This window comes from Siphateles boraxobius, unplaced genomic scaffold, assembly GCF_051911475.1.
Source record: "Siphateles boraxobius isolate OS27281-9 unplaced genomic scaffold, OSU_SipBor_1 11, whole genome shotgun sequence".
NCBI classification, from domain to species: Eukaryota; Metazoa; Chordata; class Actinopteri; order Cypriniformes; family Leuciscidae; genus Siphateles; species Siphateles boraxobius.
In genome coordinates this window covers 15120117-15138564 of record NW_027508711.1, presented here as the reverse complement: position 1 = coordinate 15138564, position 18448 = coordinate 15120117, and the positions used below count along the sequence as shown (strand labels likewise).

At 37.3% G+C, this 18448-nt stretch overlaps 1 protein-coding gene across 1 annotated transcript in view; it reads left to right on the top strand.

Annotated features, from left to right (window-relative positions):
* Positions 1-1221: 1221 nt before the first annotated feature.
* Positions 1222-18448, top strand: part of kif4 (kinesin family member 4) — a 151113-nt gene continuing 133886 nt past the window's right edge. The window contains exons 1-5 of the mRNA XM_077197295.1: positions 1222-1501; positions 3158-3281; positions 3383-3497; positions 9029-9219; positions 9315-9404. Coding sequence (XP_077053410.1) covers positions 3159-3281; positions 3383-3497; positions 9029-9219; positions 9315-9404 — 519 coding nt within the window. The 5' untranslated portion in view covers positions 1222-1501; position 3158. The remainder of the gene's footprint in view (positions 1502-3157; positions 3282-3382; positions 3498-9028; positions 9220-9314; positions 9405-18448) is intronic.

Genomic DNA, 18448 nt, shown 5'->3' with positions numbered 1-18448 from the left:
AGAAAGCAGCTAGGGGCTAATTATTGGATTAATTTAAGAGGGCATGGAGATAGTCATCCAGCAAAAAAAGGTGCTGCAGACATGCTGGGAGAAGGAGACAAAACAAAAAACAAGTTTTGGGTGGACAGGGGATCAAATGGCAAAAGATACAGGGGTTTATGATAAATAGTTTTGTGCAAGTGTGGTGTGGCCTATCAGACCTATATGGGAATTAGAAATACCATGTGTAGATTTAGAGTTACTTAAGATTAAACGTAATAATAAGGATGCTGATTTAAATAGTGTATATTATAGTTATAAGGAATGTAAGTATAAGGAGAGTATTCAGATTTTTACAGAGGGGTCAAAGGACATGCAAACAGAGGCAACAGGGTCTGCAGTTGTTATTCCTAGATATAAGGTGGAAATTAGTAAAAGAACATCAGATTATCTGAGTGTATTTGCAGTTGAAATGTTTGCCATATTGATGGCGTTGGAATGGACAGAACAAAGTAGGGATAAAGAAATATTAATATGTAGTGACTCTGTATCAGCTTTAGTAAGTATGAAGACAGGTACAACTAGAAGTCATCTGGACCTGTTCTATGAAGTTTTATTCATGATCTCAAGAATAAATAGGCATATTTGAAAAATGTCATATTTATGTGGGTCCCTGCACACTTGGGAATTCAGGGAAATGAGAAAGCAGATAAAGTGGCAAAAGAAGCAGTTAAAAAAGGAGATGTGGAAGCCAATATTAAATTATCAAAATCAGAGGGGAAAGGTATAGAAAGGATAATGCAACAAAAGGGAGACATTTGTATGAAATTCAAAGAAAAGTAGGTATATCAAGAAGTAGGAGAGCAAAGAGAAAAGAGCAGGTGATAATAAGTAGGTTGAGAATTGGGCATAGTAATCTTAATAGCACACATTTAATTATAGGAAAACATCCTACAGGAATGTGTGAACAATGTCAGGAGGCTGAAACAGTAGAACATGTTCTTACAAAGTGCAGGAAATTTAATTAGGAAAGACAAGAAATGATAAAACAGTTAGTTAGTAGATAATACAGTAAAAAGTTTATTGGAGTATGGAGAGAGTATGGAGGGTAGGAAATGGTTATTTGGTTTTTCTGAAGGGGACTGGATTAGGCGGATTTAGTATGAGTAAAAGTAAAGGGTAGTTAAAGCCTGAAGATGGCAGTAATGCAACTAAATGGATGCCAGCTGCCGTAAAAATCTAAAAAAGAGAAGAAGAAGAAGACGGCAGAGGCGGAGCAGGTTATTTGAAAGTGGCGGGCAGGGTCTTTCTTCAGAGAAGCTAACGTTGTGCCTGAATTTGAATGGCAGAAACTGTTAAGGACGTCTGTCTTTACAAAAGATAACGGTATCCCGTGAGGGCGATTAAGATTACCATATTTCTTGTTTTATTTCAAACTGTTATAAAGTTTAGGGTAAAAACGAACGTTTAGTACGCTTACTCTTCTATCCTGATAAAAACAGACTACGTTACAGGGCGGAAGGTAATGACACGCGTTTTAAACATTCCGCTTTGTTGTATCTGCTCCTTATTTTGTTCGTGTGTTGTTTAGTGTAAATGTATTTTTATATTTAGAAAGTGTGTATAAAGATATGATAAAGTTAATGGCTTTAAGTGTAGTTCGGGACTTAACGTTAGGCCTGTTGGATAAACCATAATCTAACAAGTTAGTCATAAATGTTTTGTTCTTGAAGACTGATTTTGAGTTTAAGCAGGAATTCTTCTTGTCTTTTAAAATGTTTTAGTCTTCCTTCACCTGTCCACAAATTAAGGGCTTAAAAAGGTGTTAAATCAGAGCAGAAAGTCTTACTTTTGTAAAGTGATGGCATTAAATGTTGCAAAAATGATTTATATTATTCAGTATTTTGCATTGTTTTCCAATACAAGTATCTATAAACATAATTGAATCAAGATGAATTTACTTGAGATGCAAAATAAAGATATGTAGTCTTGTTTTCTGAGAAATTGAACAAAATTAAGTGATTTTAAACTTATAGCCAATATAAGTATAATCCGTATAATATAATTATAGGCTATCCAATATATAACCTATCAATTGGGTATGAAAACTGATTCCCCCTTTTTCTGAGCCCATTTGCATATATTTAAGCTTTTTGTTTTGTTAAAAAATAAAAATAAAATAAAATCGAGATCGGTAGGAGTTTGTACTTTGAAACTTTGAAGTGTTGCTAATCCAATTTATTGTTTGCTCCCTAGACACAAAGAGAACATATTGACATGTTGTGTGTTCCCTTCTCTTTAGTCCTTTTTGTTTTTTTTACTTGGTCTTTAAAAAGTCTTAAATTTACTACTATATATTACTATATACTATAAATTTAAACTATTATAAAACCTGCAGAAACCTTGTTTTAGTCAGTTGCATACAAACTTAGTCTGGACGAAAAAGTAGGCTAACTAAATATAAAACTAACTTTACATTGCATGTTGCTGTAGACCGCAATTAACTGTCAGCTGCACTAGTTTCACAAAAGTGGCTTTTTGTTGACTTTTACTACTTCTAATGCAAACTTTTACCTTTGGTTTTATTAATTTAATGGCAAATAAAAACTGGTAGTAGCCATAGCATAACACATTAGGATTTGAGCATCTCCAACCCACAAGGCTACCGCAGTGTTTAGTTAATATGCAGGCAATTATTGATGTTAAACTCTGAGTGTTCAACTATGTCCCTCGCTGACCAGGATTAACCCATTACTGAAGAATTGTAGTTTTATGATGCAATTGAAAGGGGTGAATTGCAGGGTGGACTTTTGGGAGACACTGATCATCCACTAAATCCCTGAATTTTTTAGACCCTTTTTGAACCCAGTCAGTGTGCTTTTACAGAGCTTTTCTGACAAAGGAAATCTGTGACAAACGTCAGCTGTTTTGCTTAAAGTTGTTCAATGTCTAAAAGTTTCATATAATGCATTGTGAATTTGACAACTTTAAGCTTGTGTAGTGCAACAGGCTTTTCTTGGTGTCTTTGGTTGATCAGACTAATTATTCTTAGACACAGTAATTCATATAATGGCAATAACTATGTAACTGGTCTGGTCTTGCTCTGTGCACACTGGTTTTACAAGACAATACGTGAAATGGGTTGTCATTTGTGATTCAGCTTTATTTGCTCTTCCAGCATGACCAAGGAGGATGAGAAGTCCATTCCTGTGAGGGTTGCGCTGAGATGCCGGCCTCTGGTTCCTAAAGAGATAAATGAAGGATGTCAGTGCTGTCTTAATTTTGTACCTGGTGAACCTCAGGTGTGTATCATGATATCTTGCCTATTTCATTCACTCTTTTGCATCAAAATGTCATGTCAGTACTTAAAGATTCGTGAAAAAATTTTTTCTTCCCATTTCAGGTAATTGTCCGCAATGACAAGGCTTTCACCTATGATTATGTGTTTGACCCCACAACAGAACAGGAAGAAGTTTTCAACTCTGCTGTGTCTCCTTTATTGTCTGGGCTTTTTAAAGGTTTGTAAAACAGTCCCACTAGGATTTTGCGGGTCTTTAATTTTTTACAGTCCGAAGTTTTATATGCAATTTTATATAAAAATATCTGCTTTATATCAGCCATCGGCCACCCAGCTCTCTAAGATATCAGCATCGGCCATCAAAAAAACAATATCGGTCGACCACTAATCATGATTCATGTTAGTTGACCTTAGGGCTGTGCAATTAATCGAATTTCAATTTCGTTTTTGGCTCCAAACGATCTCCAAAATAGTACAATTGAGTAAAAACTATTATTTTGCCATGTTCTGTTTTGCAAGAACACTCTTATTTTGTCTTGTTCTGAATGACTCGCGCACGCGCATATCCGCCCCTCCCGAAGCCATAAACTCCCTCAGCCTATACAGTCATACATTGCAAGCACAATAAACTTCACAATAACAATTGGCTAATTTAATATAGACTGGAGTGAGACCATAGACGTCTCTCGAGCTGTCGCGATCTTTCTGCTCGATCACTGTAGCGCCTCAGTTCAAGCGAACGGCAGCGCGAGCGCACATGACCTGATCATTTGTTCCGCTTTACATCACGAAACAAATCGAGATGAACACAGATCGAGATCGACAGTAACACTTGTCTGCTTGTCCGGGAAAAGGGGATTTTTAAGTTTCAAGTGAAAGAGAGTTTTACTTGCTCGACCGATCGAAACGCGAGATGGTTTTTTTGATCTTACAGTCAGTGTAAACAGAGATTGGTAATGGATAGTTTCACACAAAAAAACTAACAGAAGAAACAAACTGAGAAAATAAATGTTTATTTTTTATAAATGATATAGTTAAGTAACATAACGCGACTAAGGGATGTTCTATAATATCACGATTGCAAATGTTACATTGAATTTATAGTTTAATAAATAAGTAGCCTAGTTTATATGTAGTAGCTTACATTTTAGACGCAATACTGAATGGTTTTGTTCTATTTCACCGACGAAAATAGTTACAAAAGAAAAGCCACACTAAGCGCTGTGTTTTGTTACTGAACGATTCATTATTTTGAATGAATCGTTTTAATGAATGACTCAATGATTCATTTATTAAGACGGTCACTTGTCGCCACCTATTGATTTATTGTTTAAAGGTATCATTGATTTTATTTTTTATTTCATTATTTGTTTAAACATTAATCTCATAATATTTTTACAGTTGTAATTTTGCAGTGTAAATTAATTTAATGGATAACAGCCCTTTTTATTAAAACTGAATTTGATCAAATGTAAGAATTTGACATAAAACATATTTGGTAAGGTTTAATAAATTGTCCTTTATAAAGGTAAACAACGCCCTAGTGACCCCCTACAACAAATTACTTTGTAAACATGTCACCTTTTTCACCACTTGTGAGTTTTATACTACTGTGAACCTTATACTAGAACTACTGTAAAGCCAAAACAATATTTTTTCTGTAATTTCCTATTATCACTGTAAAGCTGGTTTGAAACAATCTATATTGTTAAAAGCACTATATAAATGAAGGTGACTTGACTTGACATGTGGTGATGCTTCTTTATCTGTTTCGGAGAATATTGGCAAATGTTTCGACCAACAGCTGAGGCATTTAAGTGGCATCAAATTCTGTGTTTTGATTCGGTCCGCTTAAATACTGGTTACTTGAGTACCGGTTACTTGGGTACCGGTTCCGTATCGGTACCGGGTTTCAGTACCCAACCCTAATCATAAGGAAGGCTGAGTGCCTAAGAATTTATGCTTTCAAGAGTCGTCTTCAACACCACAGTTTGAGAGTCCCTTGGACTGCGAGGAGATCAAATTAGTCAGGCCTAAAGGAAATCAACCCTGACTATTAAAGCTCAAATACTTCGGCCACCTTATGAGAAGATGGGACTCATTATGGCGCTTTTCCACTGCATGGTACGGCTCAGTATGGTTCGGTGAGGCACGGTTCGGCTCGCTTCGCTTTTCAAACTGCGTGGTTCGACTCGGCTCGCTTCGCTTTAGCTCGGTCTGCTTTTCCACTGCAGTTAGTGACTCCGCTTCAAAGTGGGTGGGATTATAGACTGATCATTATAGTTTATCCACTCCTCGGCAACGCCTGCACTTCGTCCACTGACCCCGATTCAGCCATTTCTTTTTTGGAAGATTTTTTTTCTTTTTCTTAAAGCCAGTCAAGCAAGTAGTTTTAAAACAAGTACTACAGCGATGGCTGTTACTGGCTATTTAAATCTAGCGGGTTTGATGTCTCGCAAATACAATGACGCTGGTATTGACGATTCAGTCTTATCAATCAGTGATCTGCAGTGTTTTCACGTCACATTTTAGTATCAGTACGGTACGCTTGGAAACTCAACAGACGTGGTACCATTTAAAGCGAGCCGAAGCGAGCCATACCGCACCATGAAGTGGAAAAACGCCACAAAGTGAGCCGTACCGAGCCGGAAACCATGCAGTGGAAAAGCCCTAAAGCGTGCCGTACCGAACCGTGGCGTACCGTACCATGCAGTGGAAAAGCACCATTAGAAAAGACCCTGATGCTGGGATTGAAGGCAAAGTGAGAAGGGGAAGGCAGAGGATGAGATGGTTAGTGTCATTGATAGGGATGGGAATTGATACGATTTTATCAATATCAATGCCACTGGCGATTCTGCTGATCGATTCCTGATAGCACTGTGAGGAAAATAGTCAGCAAAAAGAAAAAGTGTTTTTATTTGTTTTAAAGCTTCCCCTTGAGTAAGCAAACTGTACTTTTTATGTAATAAATGGAACCTTATTGTAAAGTGTTACCGATTAGTTATACACCGATTCATACGTCTGGCGTGTTTAGTGTTGGAAAGATCAGTCGTTTTAACCATTCATTAAATTAATAGGTTCAAATGAGTCATCATTTCGCAAATTGGACGTGTCATGTGCGTTGTGTGATTATCCCAGCAGTTAGGACATGGACATCCCACAAATAAAACATTTCATCACTGGGTAATTTTTTTCATTTATTTAAAGGTTTTTTTTATGTCAGCTGAAAGTGCGTAACGCTTTTCAGAGAAGATAAGGAAACTTATTTTAGCACAATTCACACCCAGCTTTAATTCAGGAAAACAAAATCTCTGAATGCTCCACATGAAACTTTGGTCTTCCAACCTTTTAACATCGTGTCTATTTATTTTGGTTAATATGTGTGAGGGAGAGAGAGCAAGACAGTGCTTAGTGTGGAGATGGAAGTCGCCTGGCTCCGAAGTGTGAGACAATGTTGTTTTCGTCAACGATGACGACAACGAAATGATTTCGTTGACGCACTTTTTTTTATGACGATAACGCGACGATGACTAGCTAAAAATGGCTCTAAGGTGACTAAAACATGACGAGACGTTTTCGAGTTTTCGTTGACAAGACGAGACGGAACGAAAATGATTATAAGTCTGACGTTCACAATCACAATGTATGTCATTTCTGCCTATTTTGCGTGAAATCTGTCTGTTTTGAGCTAAAAAAAAGTACCAGCAATGCTACCGCTTCCTATCCTTGTTTTGGGTACGCCCACCACCCATGCCGTGCGCGCACCAGATTCCACACAACAACAACACAGCTGCGGCTGCGGCTAGTCACTCACCACACATCTTCGAAGGACCATGGCGGCGAAGCCAATAAACGGCTTGGTGCATTATTCTTCCCTTTGCCACATCATATCTCTGTTTTCAGTGAAGCTGAAACATCTGAAAAGCCCATCTCACAAAGTGACCACTTTTTTTTTTTTTTTACTAAAATTGACTAAAACTTGACTAAAACCTTTTTTTTGTTTTCGTCGACTAAAACTTGACTAAAACTATTAAGTTTATTAGTGACTAAAATGTGACTAAAACTAAAAAGCATTTTCGTCCAAAAGACTGAGACTAAGACTAAAACTAAAAGGGCTGCCAAAAACAACACTGCCCTGTCACAAGCGCAGCAGTTCATCTACATTACTCACCGATCAAATAAGACTTTGGTGGGGCAAAAATTAGCTTTGGTGGGTGCTAAAAAAAAAATTCAATGCAGGAAAAACCCTGTTATTGCAAACAGGAAACGTTTAGACGTTTAGAGTTAAATAAAGCCAAGCTTTAGATCGTCTTTTCCAATCCATGTTTACCTCCTCTGCTCAAATCGCTTTGACAGCATGACGCACAGATGTGTATAGAACGTCGCGCTATGGTGCCCGATAAAGGACAAAAGGGAAAGTTGTGAGTTCACGGTCTGTATATTATGGCTGGGACTCGGAGCAAGAGCATCGATAAGAGGAATCGCTAACGTAGAGGGCATTTAATATCGATGGTTCGTAAAACTTAGAACCGGTTCTCGAGTGGAACCGGTTTTCAATTCCCATCCCTAGTTATTGATACAATGAACATAAAATTGGGGAGACTCCATGAGATAGTCGAAGACCGGGAGGCTTGGCGTTGGGCACGACTGGGCTTCTGAACAACATATTTTTTTGATTCATTTATTTTTTGTTAAGTCTGTAGTAATTAAAACTTTGTGCTTTCCAGTATTCAAGTAATTTTTTTGTGTGTTTGCAGAACTACTCCTTTAAATCAGGGGTGCCCAGTTCTGTTCCTGGAGATCTACCTTCCTGCAATGTTCAGCTCCAACCCTGATCAAACACAGACTACGTTTACATGCAGCCAATTTTCGGGTTATGGTCGGGTTAAGGTCACTATTCGGGTTTCTGAAACATTAGGAATAACCCGTTTACATGCGTGAGCAGAGAGAGTTACTCCTGTATACATGGAATTGCAATATCCTTATGTAAACGGCGACGCACGGTTAGCGTCTGGACGTACGGACAACCTTAAGACGCAATATGCGTCATTTCCGATTCTTCCTGTATCCAAAGACAACAACAGCAGCAGCAGCAGCACGCGGATAGTGAATAGTTTGGGGCAGATAGCGATCACCTTTGTCTGCGCTTTGGTGCTGGTACTGACCTCGCTCCAAATGTATGCTGTGCTGCGTCTCGCCATGTTTACCTCCGGTATACTGCACGCGGGTTTTTGTATGCGCCGAGAAGTTCCTCTACTCAAAAGACCAAGATTCCTTGCGAATAGAACATGCGCAGAACACAAATCACTATTGGGATATGCCGATACGCGTTTACATGACCAAAAATTTGGGTTAGAAAAGGGGTAACCCAGGTATCATATCCCGGTTTTTAAAATCGGGGATATGAGCATATTCGGGTTTTTGCCGGTGTTTACATGGCCGTGCGTGACTGGGTTATTGCTAATATCCCTGTTTTGAACGGGTTATTGGCTGCATGTAAACGTAGTAATAGATGAACCAGCTCATTAAGATCTTCAGGAGCACTTGATTACAAACAGGTGTGTTAGATCAGGGTTGGATTTGAGCTCTGCAGGTAGGTTGATCTCCAAGAATTGGGGGATCAAAAGTTGCATTAACCTCAGTCAATAAAGTTAAAAATAATTCTCATCGCATGCCTTCTGATGCTAAGATCAAAGGCATGGTTAACATCAAAGAACTTCAATATAAATTGATGTTTGTTTGCAATCACAGGTTATCATGCCACCGTTCTGGCCTATGGACAGACAGGGTCAGGGAAGACGTTCTCTATGGGCGGCACGTACACATCTGAACAAGAGAACGAGCCTACGGTTGGAGTCATCCCGCGAGTGATACGAAGAATTTATCATGAAAAGTCGAAATGTGCAGACTGTGAATTTCTGCTCACTGTATCTTACCTTGAGGTATAGCTTGTATAGCATGTTGTCCTCTATGGATTTAACTTATGAAGTCAATACTTATTTTGTGTAACTCAAGGGTGTTTTTTTTTTTCAATAAGATTTACAATGAAGAGATATTGGACCTGCTTTGCACGTCAAAGGAAAAACCCGTCATCAGTATCAGAGAGGATCCTAAAGACGGCATCAAAGTGAGTTTTACAATCTATAACCATGCAGAACCACAAAGTATTTTTGTAGTATAAGCTTAAACTTAACAATTGACCCCATTTACTTTATCTTGCTTACCCTCATGCCATTTAAAACCTTTGGCCCTGTTCCCAGTTGGTATTATATATTTTTCGATCCGATCAGCTGAGAATCATCACTGTTTCCTTATGGTATTAATGTTGTTTCAAATACATTTACCGTGACTACTTTCATTGAGACCCTCCCCTCTTATTTCACCTTAGGTGAAATATGATTCTCAGGGATGTGATTCGATTTCCCCCTTTTCAAATGAATACTGATTTCCTTATTTTCCAACCTAAGTGTTTTAGAATTTGATTAGAATTTTGGAAAGTGAAAAATTGGAATTTAGTATTTCAGCCCTGTTGATGGCCTGATTTGCCAGCTTCATTTTTACATGGGATGCCTTATGAAAGTGCCTAGTGGCATGATAGGTAGAGTGGCAAGTGAAAGAGAAATTTACTTGCCCGACCGATCGAAACGTGCTATCGTAAACCGCGATTGGTAATGGATAGAGTATTTCTGGTTGATAGCCCATCTCTTTGTCAGGGACTGGAGAAATCAAAACAAATGAGCGTAACAGCACACACAAACTCACAGAAGAAACATACTGAGGTAAAAAAAGTTGGTTTTTTTTAATTTATAATATGTGAACATATGTTAAGTAACATAACACCATAACATAACACGATTTCAAATGTTACATTGAATTTATTGTTTAATAAACAAGTAGCCTAGTTAATATGTAGTCATTTACAATTTAGACGCAATATTGACTGTTTTTGTTCTATTTCACCAACGAAAATGGTTATTGAATAATTCAGCATTTTGAACTAATCGTTTTAATGAATGACTCAATGATTCATTTATTAAGGCTGTCACTTGTCGCCACCTATTGATTTATTGTTTAAAGGTATCGTTGATTTTATTTTTTATTTCATTATTTGTTTAAACATTAATCTCATAATATTTTTGCAGTGTAAATTATTTAATTTGATTGATAACAGACCTTGTTATTAACTGAACTGCATTGAATCCATGATAAATCCCAAGCGCTAACTCCAGTTATAATAAAATTTTAATTAATTAAAAACTTCACTTCAGCGTCATTACGACACGGCATTGATTACGGCTTTTGTTCACACAGCGCGCTTTCCGGGACTGATCCCGGCAATGTTACTAGGTCCCCAACCCGGCATCGATCCAGGGATCAATCCCGGGTCGTGTTTGCGTTCACACAGAAGGCGTTCTGGCAATTTCCCGGGATCAACGCGCTGTGTGAAAGGGGCTTATGCATCCTTGCTGTGGAGACTTGTAGGACACTTTCACAAGTCAAAGATGAATATTTGATGATAATTTTTACTCTTCACACCGTTTTAAAAATAAAAACAGTACAGTATACTGTACTCATAACTTCGAATTTTATTATAATTGTATTTCATATAATAATGTCATTTTTACTTGTTATATCAAATGTGATAATTGCTAGTTCATTTAAAATATCAAAATATGCTCCCCATACACTTAAATGTTTTAAATGAAATAATGATGTCATAATATTGTGAGATTTACACCATTATGGAAACAATAGAGAATGAATCAACAATTTCTGTGATCGATTCGCGCTTGGGTAGCATTTTTTGAGAAGGCAGCACAAAAAACGACAGACTCTGCTATCGATTTGCGCTACGGTAGCATTTTTTGACAAGGCAGCACTTTTCTTTTTTTTTTTTTTTTTTTGGCTGAGGTCATGTAAAGAAATCGTATAAGTACTACAGACATTGTTTCCTACTTTTTACTTTTTTACCCTTACTTTTTTAAACTGGCAAATAAGCAGGGTTACTAATCATAACGTTAGAAAACCTACCGTTTCCTTGACAACCAAAGTAAATAATGACCAAAGTTCTAGAACGGAGCCAAAGAAATCTTTGTCGGTGACCAGGAAGCTGCGTTCTTGATAATTAAACTTTGCTTTAATCATTAAAAATGTAGCGTTAAGATTTTATTCAGACGAACTTGCTCTTGTACAGCAGATCACGATGGGCTATCCTCAATTTCAGTGGTGAGATGTTAGCGTTTTGTCTTTCTATTCTAACCCATCAACACAATGTATGCAATACATCTTATAAGTATCAAACGGCTCGTGCTAGTAATACTGACGTAAAAATGAGGTGTTGGATCCACTTAGCTTCAAGTGTAAAAAGCCCTGTAACCCTCTTTTCCCAGACAAGTTGGGCAAAGTTTGTGCAATGTACACTTATGGCCTGGGTGAAACTGCAAACCATATAGATTATTGTATTTTTTAATGTAATTATTGTTATTTTTTAGTCTTTTGTGTTTAGTATTCGTTTTTCAAAGTTTTCACTTACCGTTTCACTACTTTTTTATTTTCATTTCAGTATTTAGCATTAATTTTCTCAGCACTGTAGTTTTATTTTTTATCTAGTGACATTTTAGTGTTTATAATGTTTTAATCTTTATAATATATCTTTAATCGAAAAATAATCGAAACCGAAATTCAGAGCCTATAACCGACGTAATTTTACCATGTCGGTTATTTCGTTTTTTTAATCCTATTAATATTTCCGCCCACTGTGTGTTAATGTACTTTCCCCTTAAAACATATTACCGCGTGTGTAGTCACGTAACTCCGCCCCGTCCAGTCTGCGACATTGAAGCAACATGAGCCCCTTTCACACAGCGCGTTGCCAGAACAAACACCTTCTGTGTGAAAGCAAACACGACCCGGGATTGATGCCAGGTTGGGGACATAGTAACATTGCCGTGTTCAGTCCCGGAACGCGCGCTGTGTGAACAAAAGCCGTAATGAATGCCGTGTCGTAATGATGGCGCTAAGCCGGGATCGTTCGCCAGCGTGAAACGGTTCGTAAAGCGCTAGTTTATGATCGAATCAGAGAAAAAAAATGCACAAGCGTGGTTTCTCGAGAGAAATCGCAGCTCATAAGCAAACTATAGACGCCGCTGGGACATGTCACGTGCCTTTGCGGGTTGTACGCGTCTGTGTGAACGCACTCTCTTGATTCCGGAAAATCACTGGCAGTGTGAATGAACCAAAGTCAAACGAACCCGGGTCAAATCCCGGGCCACTTTATCCGTGGATTTTCCGGAATCTCTGTGTGAAAGGGAACTCAAACACTGAGTCAACTCAGCAACAGGAGCCGCTTGTACCAAAGAAACACGCGAAAAAAGAGAGAGACTGACAAACGCCCAGCAACAAGTGCCTCCACTCCACAAAGCAGGTTTCGATTACACAAGCATTTACAAATGCTACACAATATTAAAAGGATTCGTTTTTTTACTTTTATACAGTTATATTTTACTTTTAAGATGGCAATATTTACAATAATATATTTTGTTTACAAAAAGAACTATTTTCTACATTTTTAGGAAACTTTCTTTTTGCATTAAAACTTAATCACTTTTTTATAAGACGTTTTTATTTCAAGCATTGTATGCTTTGTTTGATTCAATTGTTTGAAATATTTAATAAGCATTAAAAGCTATCTGTGCGTTTCCTTATTTTAGAATCACAAAGATAGGATTATGCATTCTTTCATTAAAAAAAATAACTGTGAACATATTTACAGTATAAGCCTTGCCAGTGACATATGAGAAAGATTTTTTTTTTGAATAATCGCTCAATAATCGTAATCGAGGTAACTTGTTCGATTAATTGCGATTATTATTTTAGCCAAAATCGTCCAGCCCTAACACATTATATAATTTTTAAAATGTAAATATATCTTGTTAAATTATAGGTTATGATGTTGTCCTGTCCTTGTGTAAAATGTACTTGTGTATAATTACTTACACTAACCTTACTCTTTTAAAAAAACTTAAGTTGACAGAACATTTTACTTTTGCTAAGTTTAACAGAGAAATCGATTGCCAGCTATGTAAAGAACTTCAGTAACGGTATGTCCTTTGATTATGGTTTTAATTTTTTTGTGGGGTGGCATTATTCTGTACGTTGACGCATTGCTGCCACATACATATTATTTTTCCACTCAATTATGTCGTAATAACGAGATCTTATGTCGTTAAAACATATTTTTCTCGTAATAACAAGATGTTATGTCGTTAAAACGGCAAATGTTCTAGGCCTTATAAGGCCACATCTAGGCCACATAAAATGCATAGCCTATGTCTTTATCATACTTCTATGTTCAAAAAGCTGAAGCATAGCCGCCCCCAATGGACATTCATGTTAAAAGATCAAATTATGTACACACCTTATTAATAAAGCATGTGTAGCATACAGATTAGCAGATGAGTCCAGTATTTATTATAAAGAAAACTCTTAACGTGGCTTATATGGGAGGATGGCATTGCGGTGCACAACAAATCCTTTAAATGGTATTCAATGCAGAACAAAAATTAATAAATATAAGTAGCCTATAAAATACACAAATTATTGTGCCATTAATTAGCCCACAAACAATATTTATTTTAAAGCCTAAAAAAATTTATTTAAAGAATAACACCAGCGTTGGGCGTTTATCTGTATAGGCTAAGTATTGTGTTTCAGCCGCCCTTTAATGGCGCAAGAAAATGCAACAGAATTTGATTAGTTAAACATGAACAGGACTTATCCGTCTGGCATGGCTGCTCGCACTTGATAAATGTTCGCTATTTTTAGGCGCATATCCAAGTGTGTGTGCGGAGTGTGGAGCGCGCACTGCATGACATGAGGCGCCGGTGCCATCACTCGCATTTTCCTATCAACAGTGGAAACAACCCATAATTTCTGGTCATACAGAAAACAATAATGCATCAGTCGCAACTACTTTCATTTGTGTAAACTCACAACAACAAGAAAACGTTGTGCTTTTGTAAAAGAAAAGAAAACGAACAGGACTCGCTTTCATGTGCTCCGTGATTTGGAGCGTTTCTCAAAAATGAACTGGAAAAAAAGCGTAGGCTATAGACTAGCCTCACAGACATGAGAAATATAGCTATCTATATAAAGCTTGAAATGTCCACCAACAGAAAATATCCAATCGAAAGCAAATACCTATGGTAGCCTACCATCTGATTATGTAATTCTGCTGTCCGTATGAAAGGCACATCTACTTTACAGCGATGTATGGAGATATATTTGCAGCCTACATTTAGAAAACGCTAGTTTATTAATAAACAATTAAAATGCTTCGTTATTCTTTCAGACAACATTTATTAAAATTAGCCTACTTTTACCGGTGCTTTGCGGCAATATTTATGCATGCGCTTGAGCGCGGAATAGGCTATAGCATATGCACCAAGGATTGAATATAAACGTGCGATTAGTCCTAATTGCTTAAATGAATGACTAATAGTCTAGAAAAATCTTTAGTCTATGGCAACTCTAATCAATAGCCTACATTTAATAGTTGACATTTATTAAATTAGTAATTATTAGCCTATCCAGCTCTTTACATTAAATTAGTTGAGTTTGCATACTTAGTTAATAAACTAATAAAATAGTTTAAATTAAGATGCTAACCATATATTTATATATAGCATTGCTTATTCCACCACACAAAGTAGCCTACTGTTTAGGTGACAATCCGTTATACATGTGAAGATTGTAGGCTGTATCCACTGGCGGCCTTGCCTATGTTTCACCCGTTTCAATTGAAACGGGCCCCGCCCTTCAAGGGGGCCCCAACAGACCAGCAAAATCCCATTCATTTTCTCAGTTTTCAGCCATAATGTCTAAAGTAGGGCCGGGACTCGATTAAAAAAAATTAATCTAATTAATTAGAGGCTTTGTAATTAATTAATTGAAATTAATCACATTTTAATTGCATAAATATTTGACCTGAGAACAGTGAGAAGTAAATTTTTTCACATGGATTTTTAGTATACCATTGAATAATGACTGAATACATAAGCTTAAGCAACAAAATATTGTTTATTTTTGTTCAACCAAGTCCAGCAGACCTGTGCAATTTTTGCCATAGTGTAGCAATAGCATATTTAGATATATAGTACATTTCAGAAATTCAGGTAGCCTATAGGTCCACGCTAGCTGCTCTGTTTTGCGTTGAGGTGATACTTGAGGCCCGATGTGCTGCGGTGATATGCGAATTCCTTGTTGCATAACTTGCACACAACCATGCTCTTATCGACGCTTCCAACCATGGGGCCAGCCAAAGCGCTCTCGTCAGCTTCTACGTTCATGTTCACTGTGGTTTGTTGTTGTCTGAAGTCATGAACGCTAGTTGGTGCTCCAGTATAATCGGTCCGCGGAAACTCATCCAGTGAGAAACGTTCCGCGGTGCGGAAAAATTTTGAAAAATGTTTAACGCGTTTAATCTTAATTAACGCGTTAAGAGTCTGTAATTAATTAATCTTAACGCGTTAAAATCCCGGCCCTAGTCTAAAGTAAACCATCCAAGGTCCACGAGCTACGAAGTTGTGAAACGAACGTTTCTGGGCCGGGTTTCCCGATAACGATTTATCTTAGCTCTTAAGAGCACTCTCTACGTGCAAGGTTTCGAACGCTCCTAAAAATGCATGTAACGCGAGTCGCTGTCCATTTGCGAAGTGCTGAAATATAACCTTATATGGAATTGTAAGGCTGGAAAAACTGGAAGGACTTTAAGAGAGGGCCACTCTCTGAGAAAACAAAGGAAATTAACATTTTAACTCCCCCTCATGCACTATTGAGACGAAGGTCTCACCTCCCTCATCCTAATCTACATTTCTCTCCTCCATTCTTCATCCTGGCAGAGTTCTCCCAAACTCACACAAGAATCTAAATGGTTTAATGTGAATGATTATCATCGAGTTTTATACATGTTTGGTATTATTTGAAATGTCTCGGTGCGACTGGTACAAATGTCTCATTCCCAAAGAAGTAAACCAAAAGGTAATAAAGTTCTTAGGAAGTTTAGAAACATCTTCCACAATGGAGGGTGTGTCTTTGAGTTAACACCTTCGGACCATTTGACTGAATGCTAATTTTACACTGCTAGCAAATGGTGATTTACCACTGTGGATGATCTTTAGATTTGAAATGAGGTCTGGGTATTAGGGATGACCGATCAGGATTTTTGCAGCCGATACCGATAGCCGATTTCTTGTCATGGTGATCGGCCGATACGATCCCGATACCGATGCTTAATATAGGCTACTTAATATAAGACAAAGATAAATACAAACAAAATGGAGCAGTCTGATGCAGCCCACAAGGTTTAATTAAACATTGTCCAATAGTAAACTTTGGAGGACAACATAAACATTTAATCACCTAAATTAGAGAAGTCTGATGTAACTTAAACCTTGTCCAATACAAGTCTGAGCAGGACAAAAATTAAATAAATAAATAATTTAAACTCCTAAAAGAACAAATTGGAGTAGTTTGATGCTACTCATTAGAAGGGATGGGCATTTCAAGCAAAAATAAAATTCGAAGATAATAGCTGGGTATTATTCGAAAATCGCACCCCTCCCCGTTATGTACGCACACATGCATGTATAGGCCACACACGAGAAAAGCGGAGTGGTCTGACGTTTAAATATAACTTAAAAACGTAAATATACATTTCATATTTGTTTTATATAATATAATGTTCTTTTTTAAATTTCATCTATGTTGATTATATGCAAAAGGAACCGCATGAGATGGGTAAGATAGGATTATAAGATGCCCAATATATCAGGAGACATTTGGAGTGGTTCAGACATGATTTTGACCACTTAATTAAGTTTTGTTTTGTAGAAAGCCATTCTTTAAAGTGAATTTCGTTTTGTAAAAATTGTATCTTAATTTCAATCAATGTTTCATCAACCAATTGTCTGGATTTAATAAATAAGAAGCGAAATATAGCAGACAATATAATAGGACACTGAGCTTGAAATGTCTACTTTAAAAAAACAATTCAAATCGATCAGAAATGGGGTACTCTCTGCTTATACTGTAGGCTAATCCGTATGAAGTGTGCAATTCTCTCTATGGCCCCGTTCACTATGCGAAGATGCCGTCAACATTGCCAACTGTATCTTTGCAGCCAGAAAGCACTAGTTTATTAATAAAAGGCTAAAATGTATCAGGCTGCTTAAACATTACTTTTGCCTGTTCTTTGTGGAAGCTTTATGTATGCGCTTGATATGCGGAATATGCAATATTACGATAACGCTCATTATGGTTTAGTATTGTCTCCCATATATATTTAAGTAATTAAATTAATATAAATGTGATTAGATTAGACATATTTCCTAACCAGCACGTCAGTGTGGGCGTTCTGAGCGAGCGGTGCTGTGTGGACTGAGCGAGCGAAGCAACTCTTCAGAAAGGCGATCTCTCTGGAGGACAATGCTCCTCCACATGAGATTACTTTGAAACATACATGGCAAATAGCTCATTTTTTCATTGTTTCTCGACACATCAAAGTAATTCCACACCGGTGATGACATGACTGCCAAATCATTTAAGTCCCCACGCATCATGTACCTTATTCTCACGTTTTGACGTAATCAAATTGTGATCGGTTTGTGAGATCGGCCAAGTTTAGTGAGTACCGATCGAGTCATAAAATGTGATTATCGGCCGATACCGATCTCCGGCCGATCGATCGGAGCATCCCTACTGGGTATATAATGAAACGTAGGGAGAGCTCGGGGCCTTTTCTGTATCTGAGATCGGCCCGTGAGGCTGAGAGTTGCAAGTCTCTCAGCCTCACGCATTTCTTGTCGGGTAAACTTTTTCCTCTTTGTTCTAGAGCATTTGATGTTTTGCATTGATTATCTTTGAATTGATTATGAAATTGTAATGATACACTAACCTGACATTAAATTGTGACATTTGATTATTCTAATTGACTTTGACATTATTTTCATTCAAGAGTTTAAAAGAATAGTAAAACATTCGCTCACATTTAATGATGCACAGATATCATTAAAGCCTTTTCATTTATGGAGTCAGATGAAATAACGAGTATATACATATGAAAAACGTATTGAATTTAACCAAAAATACTTTGCCGCGAGAAAAGACAGTAAT